This window comes from Argopecten irradians, chromosome 13 (genome assembly GCF_041381155.1).
Source record: "Argopecten irradians isolate NY chromosome 13, Ai_NY, whole genome shotgun sequence".
Classification (NCBI taxonomy): domain Eukaryota; kingdom Metazoa; phylum Mollusca; class Bivalvia; order Pectinida; family Pectinidae; genus Argopecten; species Argopecten irradians.
Window position 1 is genome coordinate 3,543,129 of NC_091146.1, and position 19,823 is coordinate 3,562,951.

The 19,823-nt window shown below is 37.8% G+C and overlaps 2 protein-coding genes across 2 annotated transcripts in view; one reads left to right on the top strand and one right to left on the bottom strand.

Annotated features, from left to right (window-relative positions):
* LOC138305441 (angiopoietin-related protein 7-like) overlaps positions 1–17,938 on the bottom strand; it is a 163,936-nt gene extending 145,998 nt beyond the window's left edge. Inside the window, exon 1 of the mRNA XM_069245669.1 lies at positions 17,647–17,938. Coding sequence (XP_069101770.1) covers positions 17,647–17,659 — 13 coding nt within the window. The 5' untranslated portion in view covers positions 17,660–17,938. The remainder of the gene's footprint in view (positions 1–17,646) is intronic.
* LOC138306410 (uncharacterized) lies at positions 15,093–17,065 on the top strand. Its single transcript, XM_069246855.1, has one exon. The coding sequence runs from the start codon at positions 15,662–15,664 to the stop codon at positions 16,328–16,330; it is 669 nt and encodes a 222-aa protein (XP_069102956.1). The 5' UTR covers positions 15,093–15,661; the 3' UTR covers positions 16,331–17,065.
* Positions 17,939–19,823: the final 1,885 nt, after the last annotated feature.

The following is a 19,823-nucleotide window of genomic DNA, read 5'->3' on the forward strand; positions in this document are numbered from 1 at the left end:
CACAAATATTCTTTGTGCTGTTCAGTTTCATAACAAAACTGCCTTTGCCTTTGACCTTTATTTTTTTCACCACTGGCTGTTAATACCTCTTGGCGAACTTGACTCAGTCGGGGTTTCGCTGAATCCGGAACTTGATCAAAGACGCGCTCTGATATAATGGTGACTGTCGCCCCCGTATCAACCAAAAGATTTACTTTTGTTCCGTGCAGTTCGGCAGCAATATACATGCCTGCCTCTTGCACTGCAGTTGAGGACCCTATACCAGCTCTCGGCTTCTTCCGTCGCTGTCGACGGCGAGTGTTTACTTGCTGGGCACCAGCCTGTTTCTGATCTTTATTGACATCTTTCTTTTTGTTAGGTTTAGGACAGTTTCTCTTGAAGTGTCCCTCCTCACCACAATTAAAACAACTTCTGTTTTTGACTGTATTGGTTTTTGTGTTTGGCTTGCTCTTAGTTTTTATCTTTCCAACATCTTTCTCTAAGGACTCTAACTTCTTCTGCATATCTTGCAACAGCTTAAGCATCTCTGACTGTTCAGATGGTTCAGCAGTAGTGTTACGGAGATATGACTGGCCTTCTGTTGACTTCTTCTCGCAGCGGTTGTAGGCTTCTAACTCTACTGACAACTGTATAGCCTCAGTCAAATTCTTAGGCCTAGCCTGCTTGATGCGTATGCGCATCTCTGAGTCTGCGAGTGCCTCTATGAACTGCTGCTTCGCCAACGTTTCCTTAACATCACTTGACACAGTACGGTATGTTAAGTTTACAAGCCGCCTGATGGCTTGCCCCAACTCTGGTAGAGTTTCGTTAGCCTTTTGGCGTCTCTCCATTAACTGGACCCTATACAACTCCGTCTGGTTAGGGGGAGCAAACCTTTCTTCTAAGGCTCTGACCAGTGCCCCATAATCCTCCTGCTCAGCAATATCGAGGTCACCTAATATGCCCTGAGCTTGGCCTCGTAGCGACACCGCTAGGTGGAGACCTTTCTCACCAGTTGACCAGCGATTTATTCTTGAGCAAGCCTCGAAATGTGACTTAAAGTCAACCCAGGGAGTTGTGCCATCGTATGTTGATGCTTTCACATTAACAGTTTTCTTTCTCTGTTTCCTGCTCGTGTCACTGAATTCGCCATGCTCATCATCTGATTCATCAAAATTATGACCAGTAGTTCTGTATGATTGTTTATTGCGTGTTGTGACATGGTCAAACTCGTGACTACCTGATCTGGGCCCTTTGGTTTGTTCTGATGTCGCCGGTTTTGTTCTTGCCAACAGATTGTAACTGTCAGTTTTCATTTGCAACATCTGTTCTCTGAGATCGCTGATCTCTTTCTCAACCTTTTGGATACTTTCATTTTGTAACCCCAAACTCGTATCAAGGTTCAGTTTCACCACTTTTGGGCGAGTATCCTTTTCCCTAGTCCCCAACCCAGAGTCAGTAACTGAACTTTGGCCATATGGTATATTGGGTATATAGGGTTGTGAGAATGGAGTAGAGAAATCAAAATTCCGCTGACCGGTATTGTCAAAATCAAGGCCATGGTCAGACTCATCACCCAAAAGATCACGGATATTGGCTTCCGCCATGATGATTGAGAACAACAAACAACCACACCGTTTTGTGATTTTATTACAAAAACAATTTACAGTACTGTAATATCAATAAGAATTTCAAAGTGTAGACTACAAAAACGTTGTCAAATAACCAAGATCCACACCGCTGCCGCCAAAAACTGTGACGTTTCTAAATGGGTTCGTCACTTACAGTGAATGATCTTGGTTAGTGACTAGTCTACAGAAGCAAATATATACAGATATGACTACTATTTGGTAGCGTAAAACATTACATAAATTCCGAGCGATTAACAATAGACATACTTTAATATATAAGTATATATACAGTGGTCTGCCTGACCATCGACACCTGGTCTTAAAGATTGGGTATACAACAAACAATCTATATTCACTGACTATATCCTATAGTCGTCAACCACCCCGTGGTCACTGACCGTGTCACTGACTACCGTGTAGTCGTTAACCACCCTGTGGTTACTGGCCTAGTCGCCGACTATCGCTAGCCGGTGACTCTCGACAACAGTGTTGTCGCTGACTACCTTGTAGTCGCTGACTACCTATGTAGTCGCTAACCACCTTGTGGTTATATGCCTATAGTCACTGTCCTGTGACTCCCGACAACTACGTTGTCGCCGACTACCTTGTAGTCGCTGACTACCTATGTAGTCGCTAACCACCTTGTGGTTATATATGTATAGTCACTGTCCTGTGACTCCCGACAACTACGTTGTCGCCGACTACCTTGTAGTCGCTGACTACCTATGTAGTCGCTAACCACGCTGTGGTTGTTACTACCGACTATACTATGTATGCGTAGTCATTGACCTATCACAGGTCACGAGCCGCTGCCAAACACTCTATCAAGGGGAATACTGTTATAGCATATACCTGATATTCTCCGATCTTCTCAGCTTGAGTGTTGATTTCAGACTGACATTCGTCTGCGAGCGCGGGCTTTTATACCCTCGGATTTTGTCAATCCGGGTCTCGCAAACGCTTTACTCGCTAGCGTAAACTTGACTAGCCAAGCGTGTAATACACCGAGACAACAAACAGGAAACCCGGACACACACATGTTGTAAACAAATATACAGCGATGCCTGATCGGTATGTGTTTATTATTATTTATTACAGTAATCCTACACTACAGACAAAGGATAGCTACTATCACTGATGGTTTCCATCGTTATTATAACACATTAAATGGTAATCCTTACTACAGACCAAGGATAACTACTATCACTGATGGTTTCTATAGTTATTATAACACATATGAAATGAAGAGATAGAACGACAACTCTGTGATAACAGAGTTTTCGTTCTAGAACGAAATGTTAACACGGCTAAATAAGCCTATCAACCCGTGTTATATACTACATTATATGTGTGTTGATTTGCTATAAGCTCATCAGAGTTATTCCCCTTTACTTATCGTTCCAATTATATAAATGCTACTTTGCTATCAAACAGTTTATTTCTGAATCTGAGAATGTTACAATAAATCTATTATTTCTAAAGTAATGTAAATTATGTATTTCTGAGTCAAGGTTTTGTTATATTCTGAATATTTGTTATAATTAGTTTTCCGGATAATTTTGTATTCGTTTCCGTTTTGTATTTTATGATGTATATCTGCGTCGAAAAAGGCGCTTGTGAAAAAATGAAGAGATGGGAAGACTTGAACTGTTGTGATTTTATTTATGAATATATGCAATGAAATTATGAACAGCCGTGCCGGTAACATGGTGGAGAATCCGAGTTCTCGGTCACACTTAATAATGTAACGTGTTTGAGTTCGTACCAGGTCTTTCCCTGGGTTGGGGTGTTAGCGGTAGCAAATATATACAAAGGAACCGCTGGTCTACCTTGACCAACACATAACAAATCCCTATGACATGTGAGCTAAGAAAGAAACATGCACTGTGTACCTCACAGTTACTCAATGAACAACATACAGATAGAAAGATACATGTACCAAGTGATCGTATAACAATAGCCTACTATACACTCTGTCAGCACCCTGTACCTATGCACCCTGTACTCTGTGACGTGCACCTTGTACCCCTATACCCTGTATCCTGTGCCTTAGCACCCTGTACTGGTATGTGCCCTGTGCCTGTGCACCATGTACTGGTATGTACCATGTGCCTGTGCACCCTGTACTGGTATGTACCCTGTACCTGTGCACCCTGTACTGGTATGTCTCCTGTGCCTGTGCACCCTGTACACTTACACACCATGTACCCTGTACCTGTACACCCTGTACTGGTATGTCTCCTGTGTCTGTGCACCCTGTACTCTTACACACCATGTACCCTGTACCTGTGCACCCTGTACTGGTATGTCTCCTGTGTCTGTACACCCTGTACACTTACACACCATGTACCCTTACCTGTGCACCCTGTACTGGTATGTCCCCTGTGTCTGTGCATCCTGTACTGGTATGTCCCCTGTGTCTGTGCACCCTGTACTGGTATGTCCCCTGTGTCTGTGCACACTGTACTGGTATGTCCCCTGTGTCTGTGCACCCTGTACTGGTATGTCCCCTGTGTCTGTGCACCCTGTACTGGTATGTCCCCTGTGTCTGTGCACCCTGTACACTTACACACCATGTACCCTGTACCTGTGCATCCTGTACTGGTATGTACCCTGTGTCTGTCCATCCTGTACTGGTATGTCCCTTGTGTCTGTGCAACCTGTACTGGTATATCCCCTGTGTCTGTGCACCCTGTACTGGTATGTCCCCTGTGTCTGTGCACCCTGTACTGGTATGTCCCCTGTGTCTGTGCACCTGTACTGGTATGTCCCCTTGTGCGTGTGCACCCTGTACTGGTATGTCCCTTGTGTCTGTGCACCCTGTACTGGTATGTCCCCTGTGTCTGTGCACCCTGTACTGGTATGTCCCCTGTGTCTGTGCACCCTGTACACTTACACACCATGTACCCTGTACCTGTGCATCCTGTACTGGTATGTACCCTGTGTCTGTCCATCCTGTACTGGTATGTCCCTTGTGTCTGTGCAACCTGTACTGGTATATCCCCTGTGTCTGTGCACCCTGTACTGGTATGTCCCCTGTGTCTGTGCACCCAGTACTGGTATGTCCCCTTGTGGATGTGCACCCTGTACTGGTATGTCCCTTGTGTCTGTGCACCCTGTACTGGTATGTCCCCTGTGGCTGTGCACCCTGTACTGGTATGTCACCTGTGTCTGTGCACCCTGTACACTTACACACCATGTACCCTGTACCTGTGCACCCTGTACTGGTATGTCCTCTGTGTCTGTGCACCCTGTACTGGTATGTCCTCTGTGTCTGTGCACCCTGTACTGGTATGTACCCTGTGTCTGTGCATCCTGAACTGGTATGTCCCCTGCGTCTGTGCACCCTGTACACTTACACACCATGTACCCTGTACCTGTGCACCCTGTACTGGTATGTACCCTGTGCCTATGCACCATGTACCCTGTGCACCCTGTACACTTATCCCCAGTACTCTTAGCACCTGGTATGCATTGGGGGTATTATTGGATTTACCTTTGTTATTGCGTCAGCGCTATATATAGTAGTATCCACTTGAAAAGCTGGAGCAGGAATGATGCTGGAGAGAATGAATGAATGAATGAAGAGTTTTACGTGCCGTAACGCCATATATAACGTTTCGGGGCACGCGAAAAGATAGGAAATGGAGTAGGAAGAGCAAAGTATATAGAGAAAGCATAGAGTGAGGAGTCGTCTGCTATACCTATATATCTATTAATTTGGAAGACGACTCCTAGATCCTAAAAGGTCCTATCGTGGCATCGTCTAGCAGAAACCAGCCCTACCCGTCAAGAGCAGGGGGAAAGGAAGGAACCTAACCTATCAATTTGGTATATAGATTCTATAATTTTTGAAGCCCTTTATCTAATTTATTTATGTAAAAATATCTAAGCTATATCCTGTACCTATACCTATCCTCTGGGCCGGTGTTATCACACCTACTCTTCATCGGAAGACCGCAAAGGGGTTTTTATCGTGCAAGGCTGGGCATCCTCACACGGGACACCGTCTTTAAGTCCCATCCGACGGACTAAGTGTTAGTAGTTAGTGGTTGTCGTGTGCATGCTCGTGAAGTTTTTGGTGTCCCTACATTAAAACACAAACCAAGACTGACTCCTTACAAAAACTGTTCATCTTGTCAATGTCTGTGCTTTCTGTATTGCCATACCTATCTTTCGACACATAATACTGTGCATTCCGACGTTTATGCTGGAGAGCTGGGTTCTCCACTTTTATAGTCAGCATCAACCAATCAGATTTCAGCCAATCAGAATGCACCATTGCATTATACTCAAGCCAAGCTGATACTGTTGATCAACCGAACCAGTGCTGATATAAGTAGATTATGGTCTTCAAATGAACCATTCAGCTATATATACAAAATAACTTAACTGTAGGCGACCTATTTCTGTCACAATAACGACAACAAACGACAACAAACGACAAGAAACGACAACAAAAGACAACACGTTAAATACAAGGAAAAGTTAGTGACAACACAAGATATGTTATTCAGTACATTAAAATGAATATTTCTACCAAGTTTTATGAAGATTGGTGCAAAAATGAAGGAATAAGAGCGATTTGAATATTCTGAAATCGGCCGCTGGTCAACGATAGATCGAGTGACAAGAGGTTTGCCGTGACGGTATACCGACAACACATTGTAACATCGAAAATGTTTTAAAAACCTAACGACAACAGAAGATATGTTATTTGTCATACTATAATGCATCTATGTACAAAATTTCATTAAGATTGGAATAAAAATGAAGACTTTATACCTGTTTTAATGTTAAGAGATCGGCGACTTGTCAGGTTTACTACCGACAACAGATCTAGATCGACGACTCACACACGTCTGTACATGCGTGTATACGAGTGCATAGGGTCTCGATACTGTTTGTCTAAACCATTGTTGTGTAAACATCATTATAGTCGGTGTAGAACTCTCGGCCAGATTTTATTTCACTCTCAGACATACAAGTATGTAACAGGAGTCACTATACATAATATAAACATACAAGTATATTAGGCCCATAGCGCAACAGTGCATTACAATATGTATTAGTGATGTACATGCTCAATCAATAGTTTTTCAAATTTTTTCAAAAACTTACATATATTTGTCAGAACAGTAATGTTACATATAGTAAATAGGCCTTTCATTTTGATAACATTTTGGTTTCTATAATAGTAACTTGGTATATACATTTCTCGTAAACGTTTCACCATTTCATTACTGCATTGAAACAAATAATGATATTCGTTTCCAATATCAGTAAAACATAGATTACAAGTTCTATTTACTTCAGGGGTCCCAGTCCATCTTCCAGTTTCTATAAGTAAGTGCATGTTCGAGGTTCTGAATTTTATGATGATTTGTCTATCTATTGGCTTTAGTTTCACAAGATACTTTTCAAATTCAAAATTACTTTTAAAAATAGAATAAGTACGACCTCTTGATGAATTCTCTATATCATTAAATCATTTTTGTACAAATTGATCTTGTAATCTTTGTTTTACGATAGATTTTAAATATTCTCTATTATATGTACATACATTCTGGAAGTCCCATATATAATTCAAACCAGTTTCTTCAAAAATATTTTTAACATTATGCATCCATTTGAATTCCATGATATTATTTGTTTGCAAGTTTAACATCAACTTATATATATTACTTGAAAGATTATCAGTAGTAATCAATTTGTGCCAGAACATAATAATTCTGTTTTTAACCTCTATATAGTGAGGGAATCTCCCTAATTCACCATATACCATGTAATTACACGTACTTTTCCTTACGCCGAGTATACGTTTACAAAACTGTAAATGAAGCTTTTTCTATAGCTGTAATATTTTCGTGGCCCCATACTTCTACTGAGTACATCAATATTGGTAAAACAAGGGAATCATATACTTTTAACTGGAGATCAATAGGAAGAGGGATGTTTCTTATTTTCTTGTAAACAGCAAACATAGCTTTTCTTGACTGTTCCAACAGTTTCAATTTCGTTTTATGAAAACTCCCATTATAATTCATCAATATTCCTAAATAAGAAAACGAATCTACAATTTCAATCTCTTTGTTATATAATGTGAAATGAGGACGGGTTCGAGACTTCCTCTTTGAAAAAATAACAATTTTTGTCTTATTTGTGTTTACTTCAAGTTTCCAATTTTCACAATAAATTTCAAATTTATTTAAGGCTGACTGTAGATCGTTAGCTGATTCAGCCATTATAACTGTATCATCTGCATAAAGAATTACAAATAGTTTTATATACATTCCAATAGTATTACCTAAATCTTTTATATTCTTCAAACAATTGACACCATGCTCTTCAAAAAAACTTTCAATATCATTAAGAAAAATAGCAAATAAGAAGGGCGACAAATTTTCTCCTTGCTTTACACCGACATTGCAAGTAAACATATCAGATACATCATTTCCATTTTTGACACAGGATTTTGTATTTTCATATAGATTAATTATTGCTTTAAACATTTTCCCAGTTATATTGCTTCTTTGAACTTTTTGCCATAACCTGAGTCTCCAAACTGAATCAAAAGCTTTTCTAAAATCAACAAACGAACAGAACAGTTTTTTACCAAGTGAGAAATAGATAGAAGTTAGAACATGTAGAATAAAAATATTATCAGTTGTAGAATGGTTTTTCCTGAATCCTGTATTTTGAATATTTTGTTTACTGGTTCCGTCAATTTTATTGAGGATATTCCAAAATGTTCTGGGCTCTGATTTGGATACGTTTCGTAAATCCCTTTCCATTTTCTCTTGGTGAATTCTATAAAATTTATTCAGAGTTTTTCTGTATTCTTTACAAGTATTCTGAAGGGTAGTCTTGTTTGTAGAGGTTTTATCTTGATTATAACATCGTTTAGCCTGGTGAAATAAAATTCTTTTAAGATGACATTCATTAGTGAACCAAGGTTTATTTCTTTTTTTTTACATCTAAATGAATGGTGGGATCTTTTCTTTTCGCCAAAAATATGCTTCGCCGAATTTTTGAATAATATACCTAAATCATTTACAACATTGTCTATTTCAGAAGCGGTGACTAGCTCATTCGGCTTAACTACTAACCTGTCCAATTTTCCCATGATATCTTGAAGACTACCAAACGCATCCTCTTCGATATGGTTAACATAAGCCATTAATTTTTCATTATTCCATTTTATATAATTATTTGCTGAAGTGTTCTCTATATCTTCTCTATTTGTTCTAGCTATATCCATTTTGTTAGAGACGCAAAATTCAAGTCTACAGTGAACACCCGAAAATAAGGGGTCAAAATCAAATACTTCGAAGTTAGATATGTGCTTGAAACAATCAGATGAAAGTAGTAGATAGTCAATCACGCTAGTTTCGTTACATGTAACTTTTCCAATAAATCTGTCTTTCCCAATCCGACCATTAGCAATGAACATATTATTATTTTTACAAAACTCTAAAAGTTTATATCCAAAACTATTAATTCTTCCTTTACACTGACTTGTTCGCCGTAACGAAATACCAGCATCACTTAGATTTTGTAGATCATAAAAGTATTTATAGAGTTCATCATTAGAATTGATATCTAAAACATCAATAAGAGTATCATCAGGCTGTATATAATCATTATTACATTTTTTTGGCATTAAAGTCACCAACAAAAGCAAATTTACAATTACCGTCAGCAATATCAATCATTTCGTTTTCAATTTCTTCAAAACAATCGGCTGATGAATATTTCGAGTTTTCAGGAGGAATGTATATCAAAATCCTTATTAGTTAATGTTTTAGGCAATCTCATCCACTGTATAAAATCAGATGGAGTTTGGTGGAATTGTAAATCAGTTTTCAACTCTTCTTTATATATAATAAGAATGCCACCCGATTTTCTTTTCACCTCTTTAGACCTGTTTTTACAGAAATATTCATAGCCATGTGGTAAATCTAATACATCAAATTCATCCATTTTACTTTCGGCAAAAATCAATATGTCGTACGATTGGATAAGTAAATCAAATTCTTGTGATCTCAGTTTTGATGATACACCACATACATTATACAATTGATGCCCCCGTGATTGAGCGACATGACGATTTGACCACCCGAGAGTCGTTATGTCAACCGAGGGCGTAGCCCGAGGGAGACATGACGGCTCGCGCGGATCGAGGTTGGGCAAATCGTCATGTCGCTCCATCACGGGGACATCAATTGTTTTATTATACGAATATTACTGTTTCTATCCAAATTGGACTTCTCGAAAATATTGAAATATTCTGTTTTAACATACCAGGTTAACATCGGTGTTTGCACCAAAAGAAAAAAATGCTAGGTAGCAGGATACATTATTATACATTTATTATAAAATAAAAAGTAAGAAATGTAACAAAACACTCAAACCACACAGTGTTTGTTGTAACTCGTTTTGGAGTTCTACTATGATTTCCCGTACTTGTTGAGCTTGCGGGATTATTCAGAGTAACACATTAGGTATGCTAGGCCTATTAGGCTACCGTACATGTACATACATTTCCGATATGTTCAAGCTGTGGCTAGGAAGGGGACAGGGTTGGTACTTACATTGTAGATTTCAATAATCTGTTTATCATTAAAATGTTGAAAATGTCGAGCAGTAATGTAAGCTTTAGGCCTAACGTAACGGAAAATACACCGTTACCATAGGTACATGTGTCATGCCCCGTAGTCTAAACAACTGTCAGACCGTCTTCGTACATGTACAAATTATACACAAGAAACAGAGATGAAGTGATGATTAAGAAATACACAATAACATTCAGTTAATGATGGTTTACCTTAAATCATGTGTTAATCTGATATAAATGATACGTATTGTAAACCAGAGCAAACGATTCGTCCTGAAGCCGCCATATCTCTTTTACCCGGAACCTCTCTAGAAACACCAACAGTAGTACGTTACATCTAGAGACGTACCCGGATGAAGCTCACGCGAGGGTGACATAACGAGGGCGACATAACGATTCGGGGGTGACATAACGGAATTTCAATCAATGTAGCGCAAATACAGATGGCATGATGATTGTTTTTAATCACGTGATACTGTATTGACTAATCAGAAGCACTAATACATGGATGAGGTATAATAATAACAAATGTAACTTTGATTGATTTATTCGGACAATGTCCCGGTGTTTCATCGTCAGAGTCACTGTATAGTTCCTCCTCGCACCCCTAGCGGTATCTATCAGGGGTGGAGTCAAAACGCCCTCGCTTGCGGGGGCGTCGTCGATCGGGCGTGCTCAATACACTAATATGTTTCCAGACCCTACGAACGTGGACGTGGTTCTACTCAGGGTCTTTTATATGTTGGTGTAGCTAATCTATATAGTTGGTTTTTTTGTGTGTGTATTTTTAGCTGCGTAAATATTTTTATATTAATTCACTATTTTATTGACGTGGTAACTTTGACTTTATTTAATACATTTTATTTGAAAGATTAACTTTTAGTATGTTGAATCCCGTCCTGCGGGCAACCAAGATTTCGCTAACGTATCGTAAGTTTTAATTTCGGGAAGCTTACAAATATTACGTTTATTTAACACTTTTTATTACTGAACTTACATATTTTATTTATTGAATGATTTTTACTGACACATACATACGTGTAATTCATTTGAAAAGTATTAGAAGGTAAACGAATTTAAACTGTTACAACATCTTGAATCCCGTCCTGCGGGCACACAAGATTTCGCAAACATATCGTAAAATTTCCAACTGTTAATTTCGCAAACGTATCGTTTAAAGTCTAACTGTTTAGGAGAAACACAACCCTTAAATATCTTGAATCCCGTCCTGCGGGCACACAAGATTACGCAAACATATCGTAAAATTTCCAACTGTTAATTTCGCAAACGTATCGTTTAAAGTCTAACTGTTTAGGAGAAACACAACCCTTAAATGTCTTGAATCCCGTCCTGCGGGCACACAAGATTTCGCAAACATATCGTAAAATTTCCAACTGTTAATTTCGCAAACGAATCGTTTAAAGTCTAACTGTTTAGGAGAAACACAACCCTTAAATATCTTGAATCCCGTCCTGCGGGCACACAAGATTTCGCAAACATATCGTAAAATTTCCAACTGTTAATTTCGCAAACGTATCGTTTAAAGTGTAACTGTTTAGGAGAAACACAACCCTTAAATATCTTGAATCCCGTACTGAACTTATTTTTAAATGTTGCGCATACGGAGCTAATTCGTACTCTCCTATTCCGTGAAGCGATCTGCGCACGTGGTTGTACTGCGTGTTTTGTATGTGCTCTAATCATTTTATCAAATCTGGAACTTTCGAGATTTTCCAGTCACCGACAATCTTTATGATGTGATTCATTGATTCGCAGTTGTTGTTTTTCCAGTCTTTGGGTATATGGGAGCATCGTACCCGGGCCTCAACCACCCTGCGCCGGATAGTTGGTAAAGTTTTTTTCAGACCAATATGTACCCATACGTTTACCATACATATCGTATGCAGGGTTTTCGTTCAGATTGTCGGTAATGATATTTCCAGACATTCAACGTATCAAGAAATACTCATTAACATCCGTAATTTGATTTCTGAAATTCTGGCGATACCCAACCATCCAGAGGTTATCATACATAAATATAGGTAGTATATTTTATAGATACAAACCGCGTGGTATGTCGGCGAGGGCGTACAACAATTTAGTTGAAAATATCAACTCCACTTTAGCCTCTGTTTATGGGCAGCACCCCAATGTCCATTTTTGGTGACTGCGGGGATTAAGGCGACTAGGCAGAAGGGATTTCGTGGATGGCGTACACCTGACAAGGAAGAACACTCTGAAGTACGCCAGACAGTCGCCTCAATCCACGCAGTGACCAAAAATGAACGATGTCGTAACATTAAAACAGGTATAAACAATTCCATTAGTCCCCTGTAAAAACGATCCTTTTCAGGGCCACCACAAACTGCCCTTTTCAGGGCAAACGGTTGCTTACGGGGCCACATATTTCTCAAAAAGAACCTATGCTCTCCGAAAATATACGCAAATATTTTATACAAAAATGTGCAATAAAAAAATAAAATAAACATATGAACATACAATAGTGTATTTATTAAGATAACATATGGGAAGTATATATAAACACCATATGTTTACATAACAATAAATACAATCGCGAACTGTAATCACACGGATAATATACACACGTGTGTGCTCTTCAGTATTAGGCCTATGTATACTGTATGTAAGCCGTCGGTCTACTGAGAATTTCAATGATCATTACTCACTCAAATCTTCATCAATATACATTACACTTGACATGAATTACTTTCTTTAGATACACTGTATAGGTTACATATATTATTATTTGCGGTAATATTACTGCGTAATTTCGTAAAATAGTTTGTGTTGTCGGTCGGATCTAGATTTGTACATGTAAGCTTGGCTTACACACATGTATACACTCTGCGTCTCTTCATATTTGAAATCGTCATTACTCCGGTATTTCTACTCCAATCTTAATGAAATTTTGTACAGAGATGCATTATGGTATGACAAACAACATATCTTATGTTGTCGCTAGGTTTTTTTTTAATATTTTTAATGCTATGACGTGTTGTCGGTAATACTGGCATACACACTCACGATATAAACCTGACCAGTCGCCGATCTCATAACATTAAAACAGGTATAAAGTCTTCATTTTTATTCCAATCTTAATGAAATTTTGTAATAGATGCATTAGATTATGACAAATAATATATCTTCTGTTGTCGTTAGGTTTTTAAAACATTTTCGATGTTACAATGTGTTGTCGGTATACCGTCACGGTAAACCTCTTGTCACTCGATCTATCGTTGACCAGCGGCCGATTTCAGAATATTCAAATCGCTCTAATTCCTTCATTTTTGCACCAATCTTCATAAAACTTGGTAGAAATATTCATTTTAATGTACTGAATAACATATCTTGTGTTGTCACTAACTCTTCCTTGTATTTAACGTGTTGTTGTTTGTTGTCGTTTGTTGTCGTTATTACATGTAAGTGTGACCGAGAAAGTGTGCAGCAGACCAAGACAAAATGCTGGACAGACTCAAAACTGGATCTAACACAATGTTTAAAGTTCTCTAATCTCATCATTATTTAAACAATATTTACATATCATATACCAACTTCATCAGCTAAGTCTATAGAAGACAGTACTAGTATATAGGAGATGTCTTATAGATATAATTTCAGAGAATATAAAGATATGTTTTATATAGTTTTGAATTAATACATATCAGAGAGTTAAATTATGGGACATTATTTTTATCATGCTGGCAGCATATCTTATTATTCATGTGAGATATGATGTTTATAACTTCGTGTAGTTTCGTAGGTTGTTGTGGTGTGTATAGATGTAGAACTCCAACGCAGATTCAGTGGATGGTACGATACGTTTATTGGAGTCTTAGGAATCGACTCTGTACAGAGATTATTGGCGAGTTAATATAGCAGTACATCGGGATAACATATGTCAATATTTGGGTATGAAAGCCAATACCTGGAACATTTGACCCAACGTAAATGCTGTATTACATAGGGAAACATGTTTACTCATTAGACTTATCATGTAACATAATTAATAACATGGCTATGTAATTAATAGCAATACAATGACCCTAACAGAGGTTGGTTTTCAATAGACTTTACATGCACGTACATATACTATTGTAAATATGAAACACATGTGCTTGACCTACACAGTGTAACATACCTGAAAGATATATGTAGATAATTATATATTAGTCCAAATTTCAAAGTCTAAAATTCTTATCATTTATATATATTATACTACATTCGTCGCCATGTTATACATTATATCAAGTTAGATATAATATTCTACAATTTTTACACGGAACTCTCATCTTAAATAATTCTTAGCCTTATTGTGCAAGAAATCACCGTTGGATTCAAGATGGTTGTACATCGTTTTCAGCACTCATTAACTTTTCATCACGCGACGGCATATTTATAAACATTTCTATATCTACGTTGGACATTTTAAAGTTATCTTTTGAATACTGTGTTTTTAATAATCTATTTGGAACTCTACGTTTTACATACTATACTTACATGTATTATGCTTTATATATATTCTACGCGGATTCACACAGTTTGCAAACAAATTTTTTTTCATACCCCGATAAAATTAAAAAATAGTGACATCAATACTTATAATTAATTTTATACTCTATTTGATAAAATGAAGTATGTTTAAATGTAACGTTATAGTGGTTTTTCAATGGATTCTTTTTTTCCGAATCAATACTCAACGTCAATGTCTCTATTGTGACGTCACGAAAACGTCGGGGTTTCGCGCCATTCTCGGATTTTTTTTTCATAGTGGTATGCAAAAAAAATATTGGCCAATCAGAAAGCCAGATTTGGTATGAAAACAACAAAAAATTAACTATATATCAATAATTTCACTTTCTTTCTATATATTTCATTTTCAATCAAAATATTGAAAATGTGTCTTACTTTCATTTTTAACTTAACTGTACATTTTCATTGTATGTATGTACATGCAGTTCGTACTACAGTTCTAGATTCAGTAATATAGAATATAATGGTCATAATGATAATATAATAATGATCAATGATAAGATTTTTAGAAATTTTATCATTTATATATATTATACTACAGAGATTGATTAAATTATTTGATTACTCTGGTTAAATTTGGCATGTTCTCACTACTACTTATGTTAATTAACACCTGATGGCTTGGGTCCATCGACTGACTTCTAAATTAAAGAGTGAATAATCAGTAATCAAATAATTAACATACATGTAGGTCTTTGCAATTGCCCACATAAGCTGACCTTTTTCATTATCAAGGCATATAATGTTTTTTTATGAAAATGAATACAACTAAGATTTTGATAATAAGATTAAAAGTGTTTAGATCAACATCCAGGCTATATGTAATAAGTATATAAGGACATCAGAGAGGTTTGACTATCACAGTTCCCCATCAACCACCAACATGGCAAACGCACAGATTCAGGTGACATTTCTTAGAAACAAATTTGGAAGACAGACCATTGCTTATAATGGCTACATCTACTGTGTGAAGAACAACAGAGGAGAACGCACCTACTGGAGATGCACCATACCCGACTGCCCCGCCACACTGAGTACCCGCAACAACATCCCTACAGGAAATGGCTGCTACCCCTACAACCATCCTCAGGACCACGCCAAGATCACCGCCCTGGAGATCATGGAGAACATCCGTACCCGCTGCGTGGAGGAGGGGAAACCCATACCCAGGATCTACGAAGAAATGGTTACCAAACTACGAACTCACGTCTCGAATAACGATACACTCTCCACTGTCCAACACCTACCAACATTTCAATCTAGCAAGACATTACTCTACAACGCCAGACGCACCCAGACTCCTCAACTACCAAAGACAATCCAGGACATCAATCTCGAGGGAATGTGGACAGAGACGACTGCTGGAGAAGAATTCCTTCTGCTTGACGATGGTGACCGCATCATAGCCTTTGCGACATCCAGCGACCTCATCAACCTATGTAACGCCGATACTCTCTTCTGTGATGGAACTTTCTACACTTGTATGACCCAGTTTCACCAGATCTACACAATTCATGCCCAGATAGGAAATCAGATGTACCCGCTAGTCTAAACTTTATTCCCCAGAAAGACCTACACAACTTACCAACGATTTTTCAAACTACTAAAGACGAAGATGACGGAACTGAAGTTCAAACTCAACCCGACTACTGTTTCCTGGACTTCGAGACCGCTACCCAGAATGCCATTCGCTTCATGTTCCCAGCTGCCACAATGAAGGGATGTTTTTTTCTTATTATTTCACGCAGTGTATTTGGAGGAAAGCCCAGCAAACCGGACTTCAACAACTCTACGCCGAAAACAACGACGACATCAGACGACTGGTACGACGAGCCGCAGCCCTACCCTCTAGTCCCTTTAAACCATATAGAAGATGTCTGGTTCCACGCACTCAACCACCTTTAAGATGCTGATGTACCACAGGACACCACCGCATTCACCGACTACGTAATTACACAGTGGATAGAGCGCGACCAACCACTCTGGAACCACTTTGAGACTGAGGGCCCCGAACGACCAACCACTTAGAAGGATGGCACAACAAACTCAAGAAGATGGTCGAAAACTCCCACCCAAATATCTACAGCATCATCCGTGTGTAGTGCTTTAAGTTTCATATGTTGTATATATATATGTTTTAATTTTAATAAATTACCTTTCTTTAATGTTTAAGTGTAGTGCTTTTAGTTTCAAATATTTTCATTTAATAAATTATCTTTTATCTTTTATTTTAGTTTTTATCAATGTTTTGTTACATTTTAGCATTTTAAGATAGTGTGGTAACATATAAGAACATTTGAAATGGGAATAAAATGCAGAATAGGTACACTAACAATTAAATATTTTGGTTTGATTAGTTTAACGTCCTATTAACAGCCAGGGTCATTTAAGGTTTTTTGGTGGAGGAAAGCCGGAGAACCCGGAGAAAAACCACCGACCAGCGGTCAGTACCTGGCAACTGCCCCACATGGGATTCGAACTCGCGACCCAGAGGTGGAGGGCATGTGGTAATATGTCTGGTACATCTTAACCACTCAGCCACCGACTTAAATAGAATTGTGACTATTTGTAAAATTACAGATAAAAAATCTACCTGTAAGTCAGTACTTTATCAGAACAGACTATAATTGGTGTGCCATTGTTCTCCAGTGTTTGTATAATTTCTTTGATCTCCAAAAAGTTGGAGAAAGAGGGACAAACCAAATAAATAAACTTTATGATTAGAACGTATATTGACGGATGAATTTCAATGGGTGATTTTTATACTGATCATTTCGATCAAATGACCAAAACGATTCAGTAAGTTGTAAACTTGATGCCTTGTTTACATATTTCTATGCTTGGTACGCATATGAAAAGATAACTTACCGTCCAGGGTCATTAGGAGTGTCCATCACAGTAAACGTCAAAAGTGACGTCAGTTGACGGCGTGATTCTGTAGACACCTGAGTTACAGAGGACATCGATCTGTCCACAATCGGCTGGTTTGGTGGGCGCTGAAACGTGGCGGGTAAATAATCTTAAAAGGGTTATAGATTTACAAACCATACATGTCCTTATATAGTAAACGAAAGAGGAGTTACATGTACGTTCAAATTGGTGTAACCGTAACGTCGTATGCATACAAATCCAGTGCCAGACCGGACTATGCCTAGTTCACGCTTCGATAAGATGTTGCGTCATATGATAATCTAAATTTTACTTGATATATATATATATATTTACCTGTATGCATCTACACACTGTCACAAGACTAACACAACGATAAATATGAATGAAAATGGCAACCTAGGCTGACTTAGAATTTATTGATATGTATATTCAATACGAAAAACAATATAACCAAAAATACATAGTACAAATTTAAAAAATATACATATTGAAAAAGGGGGCCAATGTGGGGTTACCAAAAAGTTTAAAACACATAAAATAGCCTCAGCTTAAATATGGGAGGAAGAGGGTGGGTAATTTTGGTTAAAAAAGTCTGAATAAAAAGTCTTAACATTTAGCACTTCTCTTCAAAATCCAATATGGCTGACTGATGAGAGGGACTTCAGCATCCCACAATGTAATTAACCAATCAGCGTGCGAGTTATGCGAAAAGGGGACGCCCGATTTACAAAGGGGAATAACTCTAACAAACCAATATTGCCAATTAAGGGAGATATCTCTAAACACTCAAGCGCCAAAATACGAAAATACTCTTGCTGTGTGTTTAAGATGCATAAATTAAGCTGAACATTTAGCTGCCTTTTATGCATCTACACACTGTCGCAAGACTAACACAACAATAAATATGAACGAAAATGGCCAACCTAAAGTAGGCTGACTTAGAATTTATAAATATGTATATTCAACACAAAAACAATATATTAAAAATACATGGTACAAATTAAAAAAAAACCATATATACATATTGAAAAAGGGGGCCAATATGGGGTTACCAAAAAAGCGCCAAAAAAACATGAAATGTCTTCCCCACACAAGGCCATATAAAAGTCCCCATCCAAATAGATATTAATCCATTATCATTTTGCAAAACAGTGAATAAAGATGAATAAAGATGAAGAATGTTGTAAGGATAACAACACTAACTGTTAAAATTAACATAACTTAGTCAAGACAGTAAATAAAGTGACAAAGTATGCATAGCAATAATATTAATGAAAACACACAATAAAACTTCAAAGTTTGCAAATCAGAACATGTACACTATGGAAAATCTGTTGAAGGATATGACTTGTCAAACTTTAAAAAGTCACGCATTATAAGCTCATGGCAAAGGCTTAGATAGCTCGACAAACATGAGTTATGCAGTAATATTGATAAGGAACGAATTTAATTCCATTAGTATATACAGCAGCAATTATAATGAATACAGAACTAGCCCTAGCAAGCTCTTATCTTTAGTCTTTACAAAAGTAAGCCACCAAATTGCATGATGATTTCTCAAAATAACGTTAGGACATAAAGCAAGCTTAGTAACTTGCATTAAAGTGTCATTACAAGCTAAGACTAACCTCATGGCAAACACGCACTCAAATGCATGGGTTTACTAACAGGCTAAATAAGGATATAAGTCAGGCCAAGCGAACTTCACATGTATCCCATAAAAGAAACATTACTTCTATGATAATCTAAATTTTACTTTATATATATTTACCTTTACCCAATTTTGTTTGAACTAATGTTTAACTGAACGACTTTTGCGGTACTATAAGGGTCTAACGACTGATCCTCGGGTGGCACAGACATTATCATGCTTGTCAGTATAGAATTCCTAATTTGCATATTACAGAGTTATCTGCACTTGCGGTGACGTCATGTATGTGTGAGAGTAACGTCATACGTTTCGGAGAAAACGACGTGAATTGAGTCCACACATTAATGACGTACGTAACAATCGATACCTACCCGCAAGGGAGGTAACTCTGCAATATGCAAAGACGGAATAAAAGGAGGAGCAACGTTTACTACGAAATGTTAGCAAAGATGTCCTCGTCAAAAAATGATGCAATTCAGCATAAAAATAGGGATGTTATAAT

Excerpts from the sequence above, each read along its gene's own strand:
- LOC138306410 (XM_069246855.1), top strand. The coding sequence starts at position 15,662 with ATGGCAAACGCACAGATTCAGGTGACATTTCTTAGAAACAAATTTGGA.